Source organism: Dreissena polymorpha, chromosome 1 (genome assembly GCF_020536995.1).
Source record: "Dreissena polymorpha isolate Duluth1 chromosome 1, UMN_Dpol_1.0, whole genome shotgun sequence".
Taxonomy (NCBI): Eukaryota; Metazoa; Mollusca; class Bivalvia; order Myida; family Dreissenidae; genus Dreissena; species Dreissena polymorpha.
Window position 1 is genome coordinate 158,036,179 of NC_068355.1, and position 25,577 is coordinate 158,061,755.

At 35.6% G+C, this 25,577-nt stretch overlaps 1 protein-coding gene across 1 annotated transcript in view; it reads left to right on the forward strand.

Moving 5' to 3' along the window:
• Window positions 1-1,255: 1,255 nt before the first annotated feature.
• Window positions 1,256-25,577, forward strand: part of LOC127860610 (uncharacterized) — a 75,624-nt gene continuing 51,302 nt past the window's right edge. Inside the window, 8 exon segments of the mRNA XM_052398847.1 lie at window positions 1,256-1,337; window positions 10,794-10,944; window positions 11,626-12,426; window positions 12,943-13,016; window positions 15,173-15,722; window positions 21,960-22,045; window positions 22,438-22,687; window positions 24,201-24,289. Of these exon segments, the coding sequence (XP_052254807.1) occupies window positions 10,800-10,944; window positions 11,626-12,426; window positions 12,943-13,016; window positions 15,173-15,722; window positions 21,960-22,045; window positions 22,438-22,687; window positions 24,201-24,289 (1,995 nt within the window). The 5' untranslated portion in view covers window positions 1,256-1,337; window positions 10,794-10,799.

The following is a 25,577-nucleotide window of genomic DNA, read 5'->3' on the forward strand; positions in this document are numbered from 1 at the left end:
CCTCTATGAAAAGTTGTATCAAGGGCATATAATAATACTCGCGTTCGAAATTTTATACGTTTAAGTCGGTTTACCTAACTCGGTAACACAAAACAATGAATTGTTACCAAGGGACATAACCATAACCAATCACGACCGATAGTCATATATCACAAGGGTAACCCCTTTTAAAGAGCCTGCTTTCGTTGAGCTCGATCCAGCTGTGAGTTTATGAGTTGGTGCGTGCGTCCGAAAGTCCATTTAATCTCGAGCATTGTCAGTCTGTAACTTTTTCATTAATCAAGCAATTGTAAAAAACATGACCACAAATATAAAGCATGAGGATATTGCGAGTCTTGAGAAAGACTCGTGTCTCTCAATCCTAATAGTCAATGTCACAATTACATACACGGTCAAAAGTACAATATTAGCATATTACAGCTTATTCTTTATGCATATCGTGCACATATAAAAATAACTTACCAAACATGTTCAACATGTGATCTAACGACGTGTATGACCATCTCCCTTCAAATTTCAACATAATATACGCATTGCAACTTAAATTAACTCGCCACAAATTTTCAACACAAAGAGACGGCATTGCATGTTTGTATAAACCGGCGTTCTTGTCTATAGGTCAAGGTCACAAAAAGGCGTCACAGGTCGAGTTTTCTTAAAATTGTTTGGAGTGTAGCTGAATCATTTATCAGACAAAAAGTTACCACAAACATACAACGGTTGAATACGTGATTCACAGACAGACATAAAGAAGTACAAATGGGTCCCATATGTGCTTGCCCATTAGGGTGTGGTACCTATTTGGACTTGCCCATATGGGATAGCCGGGAGACTTCCCATATGGAACCCTAATTGCAGCACTGTTAGAGAAAAGAATTGAAATGTATTTATTTGGAAAAAAAGTTATCTGTTTGCGATCGTTTATATAACTCTGACTGCTTTCACTATATAGCACATGTGGTAGCAACACGAACTGCCCTACTTTAATCAGAGTGATAATTTTTACCATTCGTACAATCTTATCAATGGAAGGTATTATTTTACACAAAACTATTTTTTTTGCATAATACACAGTTTGAATGCATATGCGATATTTGTCTGGTATATGTTTGATACATGTAGTGTTGTGTTAAGGTAGATATCTAAGTTTACTTCAATGTCTCTCTCTCAAACATGACTCGGAACACAGTCTTTAGTTTAACAAAGCTCTCTGAATAATGTACGATTCGTCACCAAGGTACGAAAAACTAAGTACGAAAATATTTGGTGCGATATAAAGACGCAACAATCAAAACTGAAATTTCTGCTTCCGTTTTGTTATCAGAAACTCACTAAAGGTAGTAGAAGTTAGTAGATTTAAGCATGATAAAATATATTGTTTGAAGTTCCAGTCTTGCATTTTGTTCGAAGTGAGACTTGATCCGGAGTTGGGCATTGTTTAATTGGCATACAAATTAGATATAAATTCGGATGCTAAATTTCGGACAAATAAATATAACTAACCGGTCCGTCTTAAATGGGCACCCTCTTTAATGCGTATATGACTTTGGAGTTACTAAAATGAAAATACCAATAAAAAACGCTTTTAAATTCATTCGATCGTAACATTACATTACACATGAACGACGTGTATTTTTGTCACAGAATGATTTTCATATAACAAAAATAAAGGAAAATACATTTAAAAATTTGTTGTTTGTTCATATCCACACTTTTCAGTCATATCCGCGGATATGAGTCCTATACGCATTTAAGTCGTTCCCATAACTAACAGAACGTCAGATTCAATATTTTAATCAAATTTAATTGTTTGTTTTAGTTATCATAACAATTATTGTATTTAACTTTACCGTTACGCAGTTGTTTACAACTATTGACAAAGCGGGGTTTGGGGGCGGTAGCCCCCAATACCAGGGCTGGATCCAGAGAGGACATAACTGGGGGGGCACACAATTTGTTCTATGAAACAAATGCGGAGGGGGGGGGGCGGCGGCCACAAGAAGTCAGTGTGCAATGAACAGTCTTATATCAATACGTTTACACTTAATATAGGCAGGGTTTTTTCAGCACTGTCTGCGCCTCTGGTAAACGGAGGCATTCCCAAAGCAAACGGACCCGTTCCCAATCGAATTTTGATTGCATTTTTCCCAATTCCAAAAAATAAAATCTTCTAAAATCGTAAAAAGTAAACATAATTTTTATCGAAAGAGTGACTTCCCTTCATTCGCGACGTAATAAAGCCTTTAGTGACACAGATTTTTTGGTGTATTTGCCGGATGCATTTACTCTCAGCGATGACGCTCGAACTGTTCCGCAATATACAAGAGTATATAGAGCCGCACAATATACATTCTATACCATATCTGTAGACGCTCATTTTCAATCATGGCTTCGCACAATAGTAAATATTACATTTAAAAAAACACAAAAAATAGACGCTAAAGGATGTGTAACGATTTCATCGATGTTTTTGAAACGCTCAGAATCTTCCGAAATTACTGCCGCGAGTAACCCTGAACAGACAGGCTCGGACGATACGCTGAAAAATGTAACAGCAACAGAAGTAATGCCAGGGCAGTCAATCACAAAATTGGCAACTGAATGCTCAGAGCCTTGTAAGAAAGTTGTAGTTCAATCGTCATTTAATACATTATAGTATGAAATGAAATACCCATGGCTCTATTTTAGCTTGGCCAAAAATGTTGCTGTAACTTGTGTTTGGGCAGTGTTTGTTTTGCATGTGTTTATATAAAGAAAATTGTTAAACCACAGACTTATTTAAGCATGCAGGGCCCTCAATCCATTTTAGGGGAAGCGGGTCGCTACCCTCAAGAGGAGGAATTTTTGCGGCGTTTCGCTTTTGGGGGGATTTTTTTACTTACTCTCTCATTATTACATTTGTACATGTTTGCACTACATTTATTTCTTTTTTCATAATTTAGTATGTTTGACAAGATTAAATTGAAACAGAATTGAGATATAATAATCATGAGACACATCTTATTAAACAATTTTTTTTATTTTTATGCCCCCCTTCGAAGAAGAGGGGGTATATTGCTTTGCTCATGTCGGTCTGTCTGTCGGTCGGTTGGTCGGTCCGTCCACCAGGTGGTTGTCAGATGATAACTCAAGAACACTTGGGCCTAGGATCATGAAACTTCATAGGTACATTGATCATGACTCGCAGATGACCCCTATTGATTTTGAGGTCACTAGGTCAAAGGTCAAGGTCACAGGTGAAGGTCACAGTTACTGGACATAGGCATTTTAAGGATTTAGCATGGTTCAAACAAGGGAAACAACTACCGTTTATGCATGTTCTTTTTGTTACAGCATTTGCCTCCCTTGTAATATATTGAAATTTTACCAAATGTAAGGCTAACTGCATTTTTGTAATGCTTACTACTACTACTACTACTGCTGCTGCACTACTGCTGCTGCTGCTACTACTACTACTTCTACTTCTACTATGTTTTACAAACAGCCCTTGTTTTTAATTTCAGGGGGGAATTTTTCCCCTTAAAAAGGGAAAAACGTATACTTTTCAGGTGGGGGACTGCGGGTGAATTTGGGACTGCGGCCGAAATTCGGCCGCAGATTTTATAGATTGAGGGCCCTGCAAGTTAATAAATAAAATGCAACAATTCATCAAAATAATCACGCCTGTATACTTTCAGGCAATTAAAATAGATCAATATGTATAATTGTTAATATTAATCAACATATAGCATAATAGCAAGCCACTTTGTAAGGCTTAAATAAAGGACAGGGCCCTCAATCCATTTTAGGGAAAGCGGGTCGCTACCCATAGCAGGGGGAATTTTCTGGCGTTTCCCTTCCGGGGGGATTTTTTACTTACTCTCTAATTATAACATTTGTACATGTTTGCACTATATTCATTGCTTTTTTCATAATTTAGTATGTTTGACAAGATAAAATTAAAATAGAATTGAGATATAATAATCATGCGACACATCTATCTATAAAAAAAAAATTGTATTTTTTTTTTTTTTTTTTTTTTTAGGGGGAATATTTCCCCCCAAAAAGGGAAAAAAGTATACTTTTCAGGGGGGGGGGGGAATTTCGACGTGGATTTGACAGATTGAGGGCCCTGGCATGATTAATTCAATTTTTATTTCCCAAAATGAGCCGTTTCACGAAAGAAAAATTCCCAAAATGGGCAATTTTGTCGATAAAAAATTCCCAATTTGGTCAGACTCCTTTTCCCAAAGTAGGCAGAAAAAACCCTGATAAAGGTGATTTCAACATAAAGAAGTAAATATAAAACACTGTCTGTTAAAGATGTTTAATTTTTATTTCAAATTGTAATTGACATTCAACAGTACAACAAGTAACAAGTACACTGAAGCCCCAAATGTTAGGGGACTGGCAGCTAAATTTAACCACACTGAGCTGGTAGGTGGACTCTTAACCATCATCTTCATGACTAGTTCTGAAAATAAAAAAGAGAGAGTATATAGATATGTAAAATTCAGTTAAATTAACTATGCAAACATTTTATTTCAAAATAAACATAAATACTGTTGGTCTGATGAATATTTCAATTACCATCCAGCATGATAAAATGTGAATGTTATGTAGTTAAAAATGCAAAAGCTGAAAAAGTGAACAAAACATTTGATACAATTCAATTTTAATGAAATTAATGTCTACAAGGTGTATACAGAGCAGAACAGGCATACAATGTATATAATTGTATGGGCTTTATTTATTGTACTATTAGTATAAAGAAATTTGTTAATAAAATTACGCTCAATCTTTTTGTTCCTATATTTCAACACTTTAGAGTCAAACAATCAAAACATACTGAATAAACTTAGCGCAATAAACGCATTATAATACATTTTTAAAAATAAATTCTTACCTTGGACTCGACAACTTCGGCTCAGAATCAGACTCTGTGTTTTTTGGCTTGTTGAATAGACCAAATAATCGATCCAGTGTTGTTGCCTTTCGCTTCATTTTTATGGAGACAATGCCGTGATACGCTGTATTATATACCGCAAAAAAAGTCTCCATATCTAATGTTCCCATGTTTAGTACATCTGACAATACAGTGTTAATTGGTATACTTGACATCAAAACAAGGTTCAAAATCATTCAGACGCTGATTTAGTGTACATGACAGAAGCTTAATGTTACCCAGACGCTTAAAATATCTGCCAAAAAGAGAGCATATCGCACTAAATAGATTCTTGCGACGGTTATAATTTAGTTTTAACGTACAAAAGGTGACCCCCTGTGGATGGTAGGCAGTGAGGTTGGAAGGGGCAGGTCTTCTGTCGGAAATCGGGTAAATCAGAACATCTGGCAAACTTTGTTTCCCAAAAAAAACACTGACAGAAAAAAGAAGGCTTTAACACCTGGGGGGACTCGTGCCCCCCGGTAAATCCGTGCCTGAATACTAAGGAAATATATATGATAAAAAGGATAATTAGGTGTTCGTTAGGTGTTAGGTGTTGCGGGCTTAGCAATGATAAAATTATCCCCCCCCCCCCTGAAAAGTGCCCCCTCAAAGATTTTTCACTGGGCGGAGAACTGCCCCCTCACTGTTTTTTATTGGGCGGAGAACTACCCCCCTTCTGAAAAATAAGGGGCGAAGAAGTGCCCTCCTGTCAGAACTGATGACCCGGAGAAGTGCCCCCTCAATAAAGAAATTTCACAACGAGTAAAGTCGATACATAGAGCGAGTATTACAATGACAAAAACGCCAGTAACTTTCTTGCTAATTTGGTTGGACAGTGGGCAAAATTTCAAAAATAATATACAAGTAATAAGAGGTATAAAACGGCAAAAAATACCTGCCTCGGCATGGACGTCACCATATTGATAATCACGTATTTTTCCCCTATGTGAACAAAGAAAAAATCCCTTTTTGCTAATAAAAAGTTTTCGCGGCTGAAATATTTGATAATTTCCCCATAATAAAAACAAACAATTAAGTACGCAATTTATTACATCCTTATGCAAGCTGAAAACAATAATTTGTTTGTTTGTTTTCACCAATGTACAGATTAAGTGCTCAACAATTAAATTCGGCCGGGTCTACCAATTAAAAGATTAAAAGATTGTTAAAGGTAACACGTTCTCAGCCTGCCTAATTAGCTGCAAATTAAAGCAATCTGAAACCGATTTTGTTTTTGAAAATGCATGACACGCTCGTAGGCGCTCGATGGCAATGTTTTTTATTTATTTATTTTAATATTGTTTTTAGTTACTCGTTTTTTCTTATAATGCATACACATACTAAATCAATAAAAATCTTCCGACAAAACGTCTTCTAAAAAAAATAGATATTGCTCAAAATGCAAACTGTTTCCGTCAAATGTACAATGTAAATGTTTATACGGTAGACAATTGTGTGCTACCTTATATATAGGCATCCATTTTGCCTATTGAATTAAATTTATTATTTGTAAATTTACGTATTTTTTCGCTATTTTCAATGGGTCAATACTATCTTTTTGTGTGCAGTAATTCCGATGTAATTTTTCTTTCATAAGTACTACATGTACTTAGTTGCACGTCTATATTTAGTTACAACACATGGTCTGTATTAACATGCACGCTTTTTCTGCATGGACTCGACTATGTTTCGCACACTTATTAAAACACGACTTTTACATGGCATTTATGTATAGTGATTGGTGCAGATGTGTACAATTGGACTTAAAAAATCTTAACACGTGGATGTATGTTATTCAGTTCGATAAATGGAAATATACTTGTACTGAAATTAAATTGTTACCGGATAAAATGTGTACGGGTACGTACAACGTAAAATTACATAGTATTGTTTTCGTTACTTACTCACCATAAGTAATGTATTGCTCACCATTTGCATTGAACTTCACAATAGAAACCATTTTTGTTTGAGTAGCTGTTTGCAGTAAAAAGGTGTGATGATGATGCCCGACGTTTCATGCTTATTGAAGTTGACACAGGGGGGCACTTATCAGCCCCTTGAATTATTGTGAGGGGGCAGATCTCCACCTACTTAATTCTGACAGGGGGGCAGTTCTCTGCCCCCTACAGATTTGATGGGAGGGCATTTCTCCGCCTCCTTTAAAATAAGGGGGCAGTTCTCCGGGGGCACTCCTCCAGGTGGGCGCCTCTCCGGATTCCTTAAAAAGTGTACTCTTAGTGTGTCTGTTGAAGGTCTGTGTATGAGAGTGCATGCTTAATAAAAGAACCAGTGTCTATTCTAGAAATAAAATAGTAGGGGGAAATTCCCCCTGACTTCAAAAATTAGAGGGGATTTTTTAGAAACATGGGGGCAATTATCAAATACAATTTTTATACATTTTACTTTTAATGTTTAATTTGTTAACCTTAAACATAATAACATACTGTCTGACAGGTCAGTAAAAAACTAAAGTAACCACTGTTGAATATAACAGCACTTTCCATAGTATTGAACTTACTTGACTAAAGAACAAAAATATGTTTTCACATGGTAGTTTTGTATCATTTAAATATTTTGTGTGTGTCTGATTTGCATGCCTTTCATACTATCCAGGGCTCAGTGCTACAAAATTGTGATTCATTAATCAATACATCTAAGCTTTCAATGTTGTTTTCGTGACGTTGTACATGCAGCATTATTTTTGTGCGCTTTTTAATCATCACGAATTACATGAGCACTGTTTACTTGAAGCAAAAATGTGTTAACATTGCGTAGACATTAAAATTCAGATGTGTGTTTCGATTTTAAATTTAATTGCACTCATTTGAGAATAAATGTTTTTACAATAATATGCATGAAATGCACAGTTCCCACGAGCATTACGCCTGGTTACCAACATCAGCTTTCTAAGTAACTGGCCATGATTTCATCGCGAAGGTGTAAACCGTTGGGTCCGATTAACATTGTAGGTATAACAAAGCCAACAAACTGCCATAAAGACACACACTTATTGCAGTTACGTCAACATGATTTCACTGCAGATATTGACTGCCTACAAGTGCTGTCGCTCATTCAAAGCGTGCGCTCTCATTTGCCAATATTTACTTTCCAACACAACAAGGCTCCCCCTTAAGCCGGGCTTAAGTAGCGTAAAGAGATACATGTACATGCAATTGGTAAACGATCGTAAATCGGTTCTCATAATTTTCTGTGATGCCAATATCGCATTGATCTTAAAAAAGACCAGTGGATAACAAACGTGCAAATTTTCTTGCGCATATGCTGCAAATTAATGTGCGCGATCTTTGGAACATTGGAATCGCACAAACATACGTTCTAGACTGGTCACTGAAGAATACTCAATAGGGATATTTTCATTTTTGGCTCATCTATTTAAAAAAAATAAATTATGAGCTATTGTCATCACCTTGGCGTCGGCGTCCGGTTAAGTTTTGCGTTTAGGTCCACTTTTCTCAGAAAGTATCAATGCTATTGCATTCAAACTTGGTACACTTACTTACTATCATGAGGGTACTAGGCAGGCAAAGTTAAATACATGTGTAACTCTGGCGTGCATTTTGACAGAATTATGTGCCCTTTTTATACTTAGAAAATTGAAAATTTTGGTTAAGTCTTGTGTTTAGGTCCATTTTATTCCTTAAGTATCAAAGCTATTGCTTTCATACTTGCAACACTTACTAACTATCATAAGGGGACTGTGCAGGCAAAGTTATGTAACTCTGACTGGCAGTTTTGACAGAATTATGTGCCCTTTTTATACAAAAAAATTGAAAATTTGGTTAAGTTTTGTGTTTAGGTCCACTTTATTCCTACAGTATCAAAGCTATTGCTTTCATACTTGCAACACTTATTAACTATCATAAGGGGACTGTGCAGGCAAAGTTATGTAACTCTGACTGGCATTTGGACGGAATTATGGGCCCTTTAAATTTAGAAAATTGAAAATATGGTTAAGTTTTGTGTTTTGGTCCACTTTACCCCTAAAGTATCATAGATATTGCTTTCATACTAGGAACACTCGCAAACTATCATAAGGGGACAGTAAAAGGACAAGTTGCATAACTCTGGTTGTCATTTTTATGGAATTGTGGCCCTTTTTTTGACTTGGTAACTTTGAATATATGGTTAAATTTTGTGTTTTGATCCACTTTACTTCTAAAGTATCAAGGCTATTTCTTTAAAACTTCAAATACTTTCATGCTATCATGAGGTTACTGTACCTGGCAAGTTGAATTTTACCTTGACCTTTGAATGACCTTGACTCTCAAGGTCAAATTATTAAATTTTGCTAAAATTGCCATAACTTCTTTATTTATGATTAGATTTGATTGATACTTTGACAAAACTACTCTGACCTGACATACCACAATAGACTCCACCCAAACCATCCCCCGTGCCCTCCCCCCCCCCCCATATCACAAATGTCCACCACACCCTCACACTATACCCCCCCACCCCCAATTTGTATGCCCCCCTTCGAAGAAGAGGGGGTATATTGCTTTGCTCATGATGGTCTGTCGGTCGGTTGGTCGGTCTGTCGGTCAGTCCGTCCACCAGGTGGTTGTCAGACGATAACTCAAAAACGCTTGGGCCTAGGATCATGAAACTTCATAGGTAAATTGATCATGACTTGCAGATGACCCCTATTGATTTTGAGGTCACTAGGTCAAAGGTCAAGGTCACGGTGACCAGAAATAGTAAAATGATTTTCGGATGATAACTCAAGAACGCATACGCCTAGGATCATGAAACTTCATAGCTAGATTGATCATGACTTGCAGATGACCCCTATTGATTTTGAGGTCACAAGGTCAAAGGTCAAGGTCACGATGATCGGAAATAGTAAAATGATTTTTGGATGATAACTCAAGAAAGGTTTTGCCTAGGATCATGACACTTCATAGGTACATTGATCGTGACTCACAGATGACCCCTATTGATTTTCAGGTCACTAGGTCAAAGGTCAAGGTCACAGTGAAAAAAATCGTATTCACACAATGGCTGCCACTACAACGGACAGCCCATATGGGGGGCATGCATGTTTTACAAACAGCCCTTGTTTTTCTTGAAACGGATAAAAAACACAAATATTTATTTTTATTATTTTATTTTTGAAATACCGTCCAACCATCGCACCCAAGAATCCCCTCCCCCCCCACCCCCCCCCCCTATTATTTTTTTATTTTTTTTTAAGATCATCTCACAAATGACCACCACACCCTCACACTATACCCCCCCCCCCATCCCCCCCAAAAAAGATTTTTTATTTGCATTTTTTTTTCCGCATTTTTGGAAGATAATGTTATAAATGTCCACACCCCCACACTATACACCCCTCTTCACTCCACCCCTCCCTCCTTTGTGATTAAAAAATTGAGAGTCCCTTCACCTTTAAAAAGAAAATAGATGAGCGGTCTGCACCCGCAAGGCGGTGCTCTTGTTTGTGTTCTTGTCAGTGTTTTTTTCACCATTTTGGGAAAAGGGGCGCGTCCGTTTGGATTGGGAAAAAGCGGGTTGTTTTTACTTATATTAGGAAATTAGTGTTTATGATTTTTTTCAAACATACGATTTTTAATATTATATTAACAAAAGTTCAACTAACAGAGCTTGACTTGAGATGAATTAAATGTTGATTCTTAATAAAAATATGTGTTTGTTGGAAACCTTCAATTGGAAATTGTTAGTAACCATTTCAGAAAAATATATACTTTTTTAAATTGGGAATGGGTCCCCCTACCGGACCCAAATTTGAACGAAAATAAAAACTGCTTGTTAATTGGATTTATTATTTATTTTGAATCTTAAAATATTGTGTTCTGACATAAATGTATGCTTTATTTTGCAGTTGAAGATGAGTTCAAATCCTAGTGGAAACAGTTCATTGTTATTATCTGAGGATGATTTAATGCCAAAAGCAGTGCCAGTGAGCCCAATTCAAGATGTTGGTAGAATATCTTGGCATCCTCAAAATGCAGGCATACAATCAAATAGTCAAGGTTAGTGTTAATGTACAATGTGTTCATATTATTGTTCAATCACTTTAAATTAAATCCATTATTTTTGTGGATTTTGTGGTTTTCACTTATTCACAAATTGTATTGTCCATGAAAAATTGCAATATCATTTAAATTAATTGCTGTGAAGTATTTTTTCTAAAACTGACATTTGTTTGATGCCTGATTTTGTTAAATAAACTTGTAAAATTCAGTTGCTGTTGTGCTTGTAACACATGGTTGTGAAAAATCCCGTTAGAATGTATAAGTGTGATATATTGTAACTAATTGGCTTCCTTATTATGAACATATTTTTATTGTCAAATATGTTTAATTGACAATTGTTGATGGACCCTTTCTTCCACAATCACATGCAATATTTGTATAACTGTCATTGATTGCCTAACTGAAAGGTTGATAATTGGGTACAGCTATTCAACATGACATGTAATAGACAGAGAACATTTAAATGCAAAGCATTATTTTTTACATTATTTTTTAAAATTGAAAATATATGAATTTAAGTGACCATGAATTTGTATGCAGTGTAAATAATGGTTGTACAGTATAATTGAAATCTATAAATGTCAACATACAGTTGTGCATAACCTTATTAACGATTACATGGCCAAAAAAAACTGTGCACAAAAAATTATACTTATTGTTAGCATGGTATGTTTCCAGGACATCTGCTTCATCTAGGCATTCAGTCAGGCACTGCTCAGCCTCTGATTCCAGGCCATGGTGTGTTTGTATCACATCCAGCACAGTCCTTGAGCTCCAACAATCCCTCTCTGCAGTTCCAGTCAGGGTATATCCTGCAGCCCATGCCTTCAGAATCCACAGTCGACGTTCCACAACCTTTTCATGGAGCAAACATCTCAAACGCTTCCCTATCACCGATGTCAAGTTTTCCATCTCAGACAGTTTCCAAATCGCCAACGTCTTCTCCAAGTCAGCCTTTTAGCCAGATTCCTATTGCTCCAAAACCGTTCACCCAGAAGTACATTCCAAGTCTACAATTTGTAGGCAACAAAGTTGCTATACCCCGTCATGGCACTAGACAATGCAGCTCCGCCACTGCTGTACCGTTCTACCAACAAACCACTGTCCCCATTCTGGTGTCCACTACTGCCCCATACCAAAACATCAATTTCCCTCAGAGCCAGCAGTATAGCAGTCATTTTCACACTCAGATTCAGACGCAGAGTCAACCGGAGGTGAAGTTGCCGGTGTTTGACAACACTCTTCAACTTGGTGGCCAGGCTTTGGCATTCAGTGGCATGAGTTTGCAGAGTTCTGGCCAAGGGATGGTACCAATTATGACCCCTATTAGTCCAATTCAGGCCAATTTTGGGGCCCCTTTCAGCCAGACGATGTGTAACTTGTTGGTTGTACAGTCGTTAGGTTCTGGCATACCTAGCTCGGGTATTTCTACGCTGCAGTCTTTCCCATCACAGGTGATGGGAACTTCACAAGTCACAGGTAATTATTTGTTTACAGCTAGGTTTTTATTTTCTCAATCACAGTTTTTTGTTTGTAGACTATTTAACAGAAATTAAGTATTATGAATTTTGAAACATAACTTATTAATGTTAAATTGAGTCATTTTCTCAGAAAACTCAGCTGAATGCATGTGCTTAAAATTTCTCCCCAAATTAGCCTATGAACACTTTATGCACATGCTTTAACCATAGAATTGTCCCCCGTATTATGTTTCTTTATACTTACATGTACATTAAATGTACCCTAGGAAATATGTTTGTTTATGCTTACATGTTCATTAAATGTACTCTAGGAAATATGTTTGTTTATGCTTACATGTTCATTTAATGTATGCTAGGAAAATATAGTGGAACAAAATGTGAAAATACTTTTTGAGAGAAAATGGGGTCAAATTTTGCCTCAAAATTTCTCATCAAAACCCTTATCCACTTACACACAAAAACCTAGTCTTAATGAGCAATTTGTATTATAATCCTTACATGACTTTGATTACAGTGTGTTCTAGTCAACCCAAAGTCTTTCAAGGAATTCCCACATCTCGAGTCCACATAGACAACAGAGGGAAAAAGGTAAAAAATAAACAATAATGGATACCACATCTGGCATTTGAACTTCATTTTGTACCTACAGTCAGGGTTGGCATATTGACCGGTCAATTGAGTATTGACCGGGCCGGCGGTCAATACCCGGTTAAAACCTGTCAATACTGGTCATTACTGGTCTTTACTGGTCATTACTGGTCGATTGAAAATTGTAGCATTTAAACATTACAAAGGAGCCATTTTATATTAAATCAATAATTATTCTGTAATTGATAAACTTTTTGCTGAGTTATTTTTTGTAAAAAAAATCTTTAAAGCTGTAAAAAGTTACTTCTTTATTATTTATGGAAACAGCCTCAAATACATAAGGACTAAGGCAATATCTTTATCTCAGTGTATCACATCTGTTACTAAAGTACTATTGTAGGTAGCATTGCATTTCACTTATCTATTGATATATCTATTTGATAAGCAGATGGACAAACAGAACTCTTGTGTATTCTAGGGTTATAAATCTGGCCTCTTAGTTGGTAATAAAATGCATGCAGTGTTATGTCTCTGATATTGACAATTAAGTAAATCTGCCCTTCGGCTATTTCATATCACTCACACAAAAGAAGATTACATTGTACTTACTATTAATTTAATAGTTACTTCTAACTTGTTTCCTTTCTGTATTAAGAGGTTTTTTTCCCTTTCATATTAAAAAGATCAATTGGTATTCAAATGAATAAACAATCAAAGTTCTTGATTTTGCCAACAAATAATGTTTTCCAATTGTGGGTCTACTCTTCTTTTCAATTATTTTTTTCTTTTAATAATTATTTCTTATTATGTTTTTATATTCTTATATCAATAAAAAAAAGTTTTTTACACTATTTTGTTTAAAAAGTATTTAAAGAAATCAATGCAAGAATAAATGACAAGTAAGGATTGTGTCAAAAAGGTGCCATTTAAGGCCCTATTATAAGTTTTGGGTGCCCCAACCTGTATAGGTGAGAAGACTGTTAGAAGACTGTGGGGACAGTGGGGTATGAGGAACAACGCATACACAGTAATTTACAGGTTCTTGTTGAATCAAGCACAGAATTATCTGAGCATCATAATTCATTAGAATTGAAAAAAAGTTCAATCGACCAGAAAAATCCAATTGACCAACTTTGACTTATTTGCAAAATTTTGAGAGATTGGCCTACAAATTGCATTTACAGGTATAAAATAGTGGGTATTAATAGCTTAAGACATTATTGGCAACATGTCTGTTTAATTTATATTAGCAATATTGTTTAATTAGGCATGGAATATAAATTACAATTGGGGGTAAAGTTCAATTGACCAGTATTGACCAGTAATGACCACTTCGGGAGTATTGACCGGGGCGGTTTTAACCGGTAAAAACCGCCGGTTAAAACCGGGGGCGGTCGATTGGTGCCAACCCTGCCTACAGTGGGATCGTTCCATATACAATGCGTAAGAAAACTGAAAAAGAACCTTACACAATGCACAATAAGGCAAAATTAAGAAAATGAGCATGGTACCCAACCCCAAAATCAAAGATATGCAGCAAATCCAAGATGGTTGCCATTAACATGTACAATTGTTTTGTTTTTCTAGTAAAAAGTGCAGTGTTTAATCAAATTATAGTACAATTAGATCCCGCTGTTATAGTCCGTTTGATATAATTTTGCCAAGAAGTATAGTATACATTAGTTTGGAATTTAAACTAAGTTTTTAAACATGGAAAGTGTGTAATGTGTTTTAGTTTAATCCTGTTGCAATATCAGTACAACACCCTATTGGTAAAAAAAGTTTGAAATACCTATACTGTTCAGGCTATATTTCATCTTTTCCATGTGTTCGAGTTCGTAAAGTGGGAAAAATGGGTATTTAATTTAAAAAAGCTTATTTGATAAACTTATAAGGCAACTATTTTTCAAAATTATATAATCTGTTGATTGTTAAAAATGACAGTAGTTTTAAGGCTGTTAAAAGAATTAGCTGAGTAACAAAATATAACTGTTAGACAATACAATTTACCTGCGTTATGCAAAATAGGTTGTATGCCATATGTAGCCAGCATAACTCCAGACCAGCCTGTGCATCCTGAGCCATCTTGGCTGGAGCCTCTCTGACTGCTTTTGGCATAAGACCCATTTTTGTATGACACAGTTTATATGTTATAGGAGAATGAAATTATACATGAAGATGTTAATGATGAAGTTTCCAAACTGCTTCAAGAGGTCTCGGCTACAGTGGTAAACCTTGTGGAAATAAGTTCAAAATTAGATGCAAATGCTGGAAAGGAAGTGCTAATTATGAATGGGACAAGCAATGGATTAGAAGTGCCTATACAATCTGAGGACATTGATGATAGTTGGAAACAGATTGAAGAGAAATTGGAAACTTGTAGTGACACAAAATGCTTGTCAAATGATAATCAAGATGTTCAAGTATCAAGCTCTAAAGATTTGTGTGATTATAATTCACCAATGAGCATTGAAAACTTTCATGAAATGTTTCTTAATTTGAGAATGAAAAAGAAAGAAGAAAGAGTAGAAGATGAAAGCAATTCAATGGACAGCTTTGTTCCGATGTCTATGGAAAGTGAGTTTCTATCGAGTATAAACAGCGAGAGTGGGCGATCTGATACAGAGCAGTCCCTTGGCGTAAGAGATGAAACATCCATGGATGTCATTCTGGAGTACCCTGAGGCAAAACCAAATAACCAGGAAGGTATGGTAATGTTTTAGTACTTTTTTGTCAAAAAATGTATTTGTAGTTTTTGCTCACCTGAGCACTATCACCCTATTTCCGGTGTCTTTCATACATTTGTGGTGCGTTTTGTGGCTTCAACTTTTAAGTTGTTATAGCACTAGAGGCCATAGCCTTCATACAACTTTAATGAAACTTGCCCATGTATCCCAATATTTCCATAGGAGTATCTATTATTAAAATGTAACCTCAAAATCAGTGTGTGGATATTTCTGCAAATTAAAATGTCAAAGAAAGAACTAAACACCTGCACAATGTTAGATACAGAATCACATGACTATCCCATTTCAACTCCAGTAAGATCCATTATAATTGCTAGCCTAGCCTATAGTATTATACTTTTTATGCCCCCAGTAGGGTGGCATATAGCAGTTGAACTGTCCGTCAGTATGTGTGTACGTCCGTCCTTCCGGCCGTCCGAAAGAAACCTTTAACGTTGGCCATAACTTTTTCAATATTTAACATAGCAACTTGATATTTGGCATGCATGTGCATCTCATGGAGCTGCACATTTTGAGTGGTTAAAGGTGAAGGTCAAGGTCATCCTTTAAGGTCAAATGTCTAATATATGGCGTCTGTCCGTCCGAAAACTTTAAAATTAGCCATAACTTTTTCACTATTTAAGATAGCAACTTGATATTTGGCAAGCATGTGTATCTCCTGGCGCTGAACATTTTGAGTGGTGAAAGGTGAAGGTCAAGATCATCCTCGAAGGTCAAATGTCTAATATATGGCGTCTGTCCATCCGTCCAAATTTTAACATTGGCCATAACTTTTTCACTTTTGAAGATAGCAACTTTATATTTGGCATGCATGTGTATCTCATGGAGCTGAACATTTTGAGTGGTGAAAGGTCAAGGTCAAGGTCATCCTTCAAGGGCAAATGTTAAATATATGGCGTCTGTCCATCCGAAAACTTAAACATTGGCCATAACTTTTTCAATATTTAAGAAAGCAACTTGATATTTGGCATGCATGTGTATCTCATGAAGCTGCACATTTTGAGTGGTGAAAGGTGAAGGTCAAGGTCATCCTTGAAGGTCAAATGTCTAATATATGGCGTCTGTCCGTCCGTCCAAAAACTTTAACATTGGCCATAACTTTTTCAATATTGAAGATAGCAACTTGATATTTGGCATGCATGTGTATCTCATGGAGCTGAACATTTTGAGTGGTGAAAGGTGAAGGTAAAGGTCATCCTTCAAGCTCAAATGTCAAATATATGGCGTCTGTCCGTCTGTTCGAAAACTTTAACATTGGCCATAACTTTTTCAATATTGAAGATAGCAACTTGATATTTGGCATGCATTTGTATCTCATGAAGCTGCACATTTTGAGTGGTGGAAGGTCAAGGTCAAGGTCATCCTTCAAGGTCAAGGTCATCCTTCAAGGTCAAAGGTATTTTTTTTTTTTTACAAAAATTCAAATCAAAGCGGCGTTCTCATGAAGCTGCACATTTTGAGTGGTGGAAGTTTAAGGTCAAGGTCATCCTTCAAGGTCAAGGTCATCCTTCAAGGTCAAAGTTAAAAAAAATAAAATCAAAGCGGCATTATCATGAAGCTGCACATTTTGAGTGGTGGAAGTTCAAGGTCAAGGTCATCCATTAAGGTCAAGGTCATCCTTCAAGGTCAAAGGTAAAAAAATAATAATTTCAAAGCGGGGTTCTCATGAAGCTGCACATTTTGAGTGGTGGAAGTTCAAGGTCAAGGTCATCCTTCAAGGTCAAAGGTAAAAAACAATTATTTTTTTTCAAAGCGGCGCAATAGGGGGCATTGTGTTTCTCAAATTTCATTTTTATGTACATTGTATTCGTCTGTTTGGTACATGTAATACAGTCAATCTAGATGATATAATGAAGAAAACTTGTATCAATATGCAACATTAACATATTGTGTAGTCATTTTCAATAATCTTAACTTGTATTGTGAACAATTGGTTTATTTATTTGGTTTAGTGTATGCTTTTCCTTTGATCAATTCAAATCCAAACTATGTATGCTGATCAAAAAGTGACCCATGTCGTGTTATAACTTGTTCATTAATTATCGTTACATATAAACATGACACAATCTGTGATACATTGACTGGCTACAGATAATGTTTTGCTGATTACACATGTCTGAGTTGTGCGATCTCAGGCACTTGTTTCTATTTGAGTCGCCTTTGCCATTTGTTTACCAAAAAATGAAAGAAACTCTGTTTTTTCCACTTAATTTCTCAAATTAAAAAATAGTACGGCCACTTTTCTTAAACTTAAGCATTTGGCGCCTATTGCAGTGGGAGCAATGATTATGTGGGAAATATAACAAGTTTGAAAGTCTTTCAAGAATCTGATTTTTATATTGAAAGAGTTTCACAAACATGTTGCTTTGGTGAACCTTCCCAAGAAGCATGGCAGTTGGCTTTAATATATACAGAGGGGGTAGTCAGGTGACAAACTAGATGGCATCGTCCATGCCGAGACAAGTATTTTTGGAAGTTTTATACCCTTTATTACTTGTATTAATTGTTTAAATGCCAATCACTTTCCAGCCATATCAGTTTAAAAGATATTAGTGTTTATTTTGTATTAATATTCGCCCTTTATCTCAACTCGCTGCGAATGTTTTTAGCAGGAGCTGTTATTTTGTGACTGCTAAGAATTTGTGCAGCGTGTAAAGTCGAGATATAGATTTAATAAAATGTACAAGAAATGCTATTTTATTTTTATACGCAAAATATTTTACAAATGGATCATATTAAGCAACAATAAAAAGGGAGTTAATTACATGTCTTAGCTGGAAAAAAAAGGCCAATACATACCTAAGTGTTCATACATTTCAATCTTACCTGAGTATACCAGTTACCTTGCTATAGCGGTCAGTCTAGATTTTCCCATACGAAAATTATTCTTTATTACACCTGAGTGTAACACTCACCTAGCTATATCGGCCATCCATCGGCTAGTATATTTTACTCCCAAAGCCAAAACACTAAAATAGATCTTCGTTGTTGTCTCATACCTCTTACCTTATAGGTGTTTTTTGTGTGTTAAATAATCTGTGATTGTGATAACTGCCTTTGATATGACAATGTGTATTGGAAGCAATTAGCAGCTGCAGTCATACAAAGTGTTAAAGATTTAGATTAAGGTTTAATTGTTTTGTTAACATATGCAAACACATACATAGCTCATAGCTTTAGCACGTGACAAGGTCAAAAGATCTTTATATCTGTCAACAACACTTAGCCAAGGAGTGATGTTATTTGGAGGAAATGAAAGGATTATTGATTGTCTATTTTGGCAAAATAGATATTCAATTACAACTTGTATAACAAAGTTTTGGCATGCATGCAAGTATCATAAAATTATGTAATTATTTAAAATAAATTGTGGAAATTGTTTGTAGTTCTTTGAATGAAAATGATGTTTGTGTGATGTTTGTGTGAAAATAAATTTTGAAAATATTTTGGTGACTGACCTTTGTAAGTGTCCAATAAATTTCAAATAAAATTTCCCGCGGCTTGGTACGAATGAATACACTTCATTTATTCCATTGGCTGATTTGAGTATACCACCAGAACATTGGAAACATATCCACGTATTTGTAACACTGTTTTACTGCATGAAACAATTTTATCTCTAATGAAAAGGCTTAATAGATAGAACAGTTTTACACTCAATTCTCGACATCAATACAGTTTGTGTGTGCACCTTTATTTTCAGAGGATTGCCAGGGCAAAAGTGTTTATACTTAAAGGCTATGTTCTCATATTTAGTACTTACTTCCATATTCCTGTCAACATGTTAACATGTTAAAGTATAAACAGCAGTGGAAGCGAGGCCTCACTTTAATGCATTGCATTTCAACTAGCGAGGTATCGGGTCAATTCGCGGCCAGTGTGTGAATGTCAGAGTATATGTACAGGTCATCACCGGAGTTGGCGGCCAGTAAAATAATCGTTATATAATAGACGCAATCCGTGAACTAGGTGACCTGGAATTTTCTTTAGACCAGAAATATGTTAAATGAAGATATTCTGCAATATAATTATGGCATGTCAATAATAGATTCTGAATGTGTTTTCAACAATACAATGATAAATATTATGTTTGATTAATTTAACAATAATAATTCCACCATATTAACTAATGTATTAAGCATGAGCGCGATGATTCTCGATACTGTTAATAATCTAATCAAATAGCAATGCCCGACAAACCACTAAAACAGGTTTGTTCGAAGAACGCGCCTATAAATACGGATACTTCGCGTGTGGCCGGTTGACTCATATGTTTTAATTTCACTTCCATTCTTCTTTTGGTTTTCTGTTTTGTATCTTTAGGTTTATGACCAGCAATATGTAATAATGTAAAATAAGCCGCGAAAACTCCGCGTAACATCCCGTACTGCGTGTGATGCAGCTAAGAACTGCACAGAAAAAGACATTCGCTATCCTTTATCTCATTCATTGAACTATCAACGCCGTATATCTTTTTTAAAGATATTTCTTGTGCATATTTTTTTAATAATCAATTTTAATAGTAATTGAAAGTGGAGACAAGTCCTTGAAAAAATACTTACTTACCGTTTCCCACTCAGAAGCAAGGTGAAAATGGCTATGTGCAAACAACGTAAAGCCAGAACAGCCTGCGAGTAACTTGCAGTTTGTTCAGGTTTTATGCTGTTTGCTGCTCGTCAGTACATGTATATTAGGTTCAGAAATGAAGCCTTTAAAACTGGAATCTAGGAAGAAAGGTCTTTAATTAAACTTAACTTTCTTCGGGACTAAATATGCGTCAAAATACGTATCGAAGTGATAAAGGGTTCAAATGGCTTTGAATCGGATTAAGTATGTTCTATATGAACAATATCAAATTACTCTGAGTAAATACAAAGCAGTATTAGGGGCAATTTTACATTTGCAAACAAATATGTAGGATGCTCTGCATTTCTGTTTGTTAAAGAGAGTATGCACGATTTTGTCAAATATTTATGAATTTAAATAAAAAGTGTAAAAAACTTATTATACATATATTTCTATGTAAATTAAGATAAAAGTTAAGAAGAACATGTGTAAAAAAATGTGCAATAAGCCAGATATTTAATTCTGAAATAAAAAATGTCTAAACAGTGGAATTCGCCAGCATGTATATCATGCATGTACAATGTGAATCTAAATTAAGTTTTAGTGCAGATTCGTTCATACAACACAAAGAAACAATTTTGTTTTACGGATCATTTTAATATCCTGCAATTATATCTATTCATACAAAACACTAACTCAGATTCTAATAAAAAGACAAATGCTTCCGTTATTGTAGGAAAATATGTACGAAATATCTTCGTCATAATCGGCTCGGGGCGCTAATTTGTCTTTTGCTGCATTTTATGAAATTTGTCTTCAATGTATAATTTTTCTTGCCTATTTTGTGTTATTGTACATAACATATTTTTATCAAAATATTACAATTTAACACATTTAAAAATGGTGCATACTCTCTTTAAAGAGAAATTAAATTGATTGTATTATGCTACCATGTTTTATTATTTACCACTGAAATATTTACTGATAATTGATGCTCTCAATCCTGTTTGATAATCCCAATCCTTCATTCACAAGTAATAGGTGGTAATTAGTCAATAGAGTGGTGCCTGCATGAAAATATGCACTAGAAACAGAAAATTAAGTATTCCTAATGAAATTCTGCTCATATCTTTACTATGTAAAATGTATGTAAAATTACTGCAGTTGATTCAAGAATATATTCCAGGCAGTTAATTCAACATAGCGCCAATTTCCTCATGCATCATGATGTCACTTAAGATAAGTCAAGTCAGGTGGTAAAGTTACTGTGGTAAATCACCATTAATCATTTATGTGTTTTTATCTGGGCTCAAGATTCAGTCACTTAAAAATTAAATAACCAGTTAATGTTACAGCCTTTTAACTAAAGATTTAAAATAATTAATTGAGCGTACCTAATTTTTACAGAAAAGTTTGAAGTTTTGCCCTTTGCATGCACACATTTCTTTATCCAAGAGTTAATGACTGTTCATTTTTCAGGAAGTTTTTTTTCTGGCAAAAATGAAATAAAGGTGTAAAGTGTAGTCCCTGATTAGCCAGTGTGAATGTCACAGGCTTATTAGGGATGACACTTTACACACATGCATTAAGCACCATTTTCTCAGAGTGCAGGTCATGTTATTTGTTTAAGATGAGAAGGATGAGCCAGACTTTATCTGGGAAGAGTATTTACAACAGATTGGCAGTTCTGCTGTCCCTCCATCAGCCTTCAAGCATGTAAGGTTATATTTCATGCTTTTAAGCTCACCTGGGCTCATAATATTCTTAATGAGTTTTTGTGAACATCTTTTTTGCATCATCTATGTGTATCTTGCTTTGTCCATATTTTGCCATAGATTGAGTTCATGCATTATCTCCTTATCTGCTATGCATATTCTCAACGAACTGTATAGGAATGTATTTTGGCTGAGCCTCTTTTGAGAATTGTTCATATAGTTATGGTCACTCACATATAATTATGTTTACTGGTAGATCAACTGATATAAGAAACTTACAGATACAGTGAGAGTTTTCATATTTTTATGTGTAGTATTCTGTGTTGGTTTTCTACAGTTTGTAATAATAACCATTGAATTTTACTTTCACTTTCATATACCTCATCCACATAGGTTGAGCATAGCTTAGAAAGTGGCTTCGTGAAAGGCATGAAATTAGAAGTTCGACTGAAGGACACGCAAGGAGAGACTGAGGCATTTTGGGTAGCCTCTGTGTTGATGACATGTGGACCGCTACTGCGTCTGCGATACGAAGGATACCCTGGGGAGGGGGTAGGGGAGTTCTGGTGTGACCGCACAAACTCCGAGGTACACCCGCTGGGCTGGTGTGCAGAGAATGGGAAGACGCTACAGCCACCCGAAGGTATTGATTTAATTAGAAAGTTTATTGGCAATTAGCAAGAATTTGTGTACCTTAATCATTTTCAAAGTAAATAAGTTATGGCATGGACAGTTTCTTTTACATTTTGAAATAACTATTTACCATGACCACATTATTTTGTGGGGGGGGGAGGGAGGATGTTTTCTTTTTATTTTAATCTCCCGCCCCTCCCCAAACAAAGTTAGAAAAAGGAATATCGCTACACTGGTGTAATTAAAACATGATCTTGTTGGATTATTATGTCTTAATGAATTCAAATGATTGCTTCTTTGCTTTTATTCATATTTGAATTTTAGTGTATCAATATCCATGTATTGTTTTAGCCACTATGTTACTGGCACTAACACACTTGCAATTAATGATATTCAGACACTGTCACAGACTTTCATGTGTTTATTTTGTATTTGGTATGCTCCCATTAGGAGAAACTAAGAATTGCATCTCTCAGCGTGTCAGTACAAATGTACGATCAAAGCTTGTGTTTCCAACTCCTTTGAGATACTGGATGTATCTCGACCATAATTTCCAATATAATGCACCCAATGTGTAGATGATCGTGAAAAAAGGAAATTTGGTTGCGAGTTTTGGCAGAATGATGGCCTTTTTGTCTGTTTGTCACATCCCAAAGCTTGTGTTTTTAACTTCACTTTAACTGTTAGGAGGATCTCACTTAAACTTTCAGAGTGGAATGAACTAAATGTGCAGATAATTGTATAAATAGGTAATTTTGTCTAAGACAAGTTTCGTTAGCAATTGGTCTTTTGTATGTTTTAGAACCAGGTTTTCCAAAGGTAAAAACTGGTTATTAGATTGGCGAATGTCGGCTGGCGGGCGGGCTGGTGGGCTGGCGGGCGGGCAGAACAAGCTTGTCCTGGCCATAACTATGTCGTTCATCGTGAGATTTTAAAATCATTTGGTACATTTGTTCACCATCACTTGACGGTGTGTCGCGCAAAAGAATTACGTCAATATCTCCAAGGTCAAGGTTGCACTTTGAGTTCCAAGGTCAAAAATGGCCATAAATGAGCTTGTCCGGGCCATAACTTTGTCAATCATTGTGAGATTTTATAATCATTTTGCACGTTTGTTCACCATCATTGGACGGTGTGTCGCGCGAAAGAATTAAGTCAATTTCTTCAAAGTCAAGGTCACAATTTGAGTTGAAAACCTGGTTTTGTGACAATTTTGTCCCTTGTTCCAGTATAGAACATGTTGTCTCAATTTTTTTTTTCAATTTCTTTAACGACAGGATGGATCTAACTCAAACTTGTCTTACAGCATAGCCATTTTGCTCAAACTTTCACAGCTGAATGACCTAAGACGATTGTTAAGGACGGAATTTGGCCTCGACCAGTTTTGGCTGAATTACACTCCTTTATCCTTATGGCCAATTTGTAATATATAATACCTTTGTCTGTCTGTGCCCAAGCATGTGTTGTGTTATTTTTTGGACACATTTCCGGTCACCAGGAGTATTACTTTCTTTCCATTTCAGACATTCGAGACACTGTGGTAGACTGGCATGAGTTCATGAAAGAGACGTTGACTGGGGCCCAGACTGCTCCAGCATATCTGCTCAACAAGGTGACTCCATACTTTAGGTGGATGGACATATAGGGTTACTTTGAGCTGATTCCGCAAAAAGCTAGTTGTAATCTTTTATGATTGCCATAGTCCATCCTTTATGTTGCATCATTGTTTACCTTTTAAACACTCCATATATACATGTATTGCACAATCTTCATGAAATTTGGTCATAACAAGATATGTTGGCAGAGTTCCAAACCGGGGAATGTTGAGTAAAAAACAAGGTCATTAGGTCAAATAGAAAAAAACACTTTAAAACACTTAAGAAGTCACAATTTATCCCAGACTGTTTTTTTTTCCTACTTTCCGTGCGATAATTTATGCAGTGGTAACATTAAACACCAATGGAATTAGATATGTTTGATACATTTAAGGAATAAGAAATTACGGCATTGTTATATGCATATAGCAATTCATACAATTGTTTTTAAATTAAGCTTTTAAAATAAACTTATATTGGTAAAGATAATAATCAATAAGCAATATAAAACTGAACCTACTTTTGCATAATTATTTTAGCATCAGAAGGTAATGGATTTGCATATTATGACCTAACTGTTCGATCCCCACTGTGGGAGCGTTCTTTTAATTTCCCTCATAGACACCAAGTACAGGAAACCGACTGGATCGTGTTTCAAATAAGCCTGAGGCTTTCTATGAAATCGAGCTAAAATAAATAGGTTTAATCTAATCTAACTGTTTGATTTGGCCGATGTAATCACGATTGAATAACAATGATGATACTGACAGAGGGGCTCGAGTGGATCATAATTTACAGTGCCCTTTGAGAACATGATAGCCTGTCAGTAGTAATTGGTTGTTGTTTGAGAACATGATATCCTGTCAGTAGTAATTGGTTGTTGTTTTTGGAAGAAAAAAAAGGGTAAATGTCTGTAGTTAGTAATAAATAGTGTAAAAAGAAATACTTAAATAGAATGAGCATGCTGCATATTATCTAATGAATAAGGGTGTTACACTTGTTCTCAGTTCAGCAGACTTTGATCAAGTGAATCATTGTAAGAATATAGTGGGGTTACATTGTGCTAACAATGTGTATTCAAGTCAGTGGAATGAGCAAAGCAATATAATATGGTCCTGTTTAAGTTAGTAAATAGTAGTGCCTGGCGTCTTGAAAGTTGAAGATTTGTATTAATTTGTATGTGATTTTTTTACAATTAATAAGAATGAAAGTATGTTTTGTTGGACCAATAAATGATGTTAATAATTGTTTTTATATTACTCCCTGCTACAAAGTTAAGTGGTGCTGGCATCACTATGTCTGTCT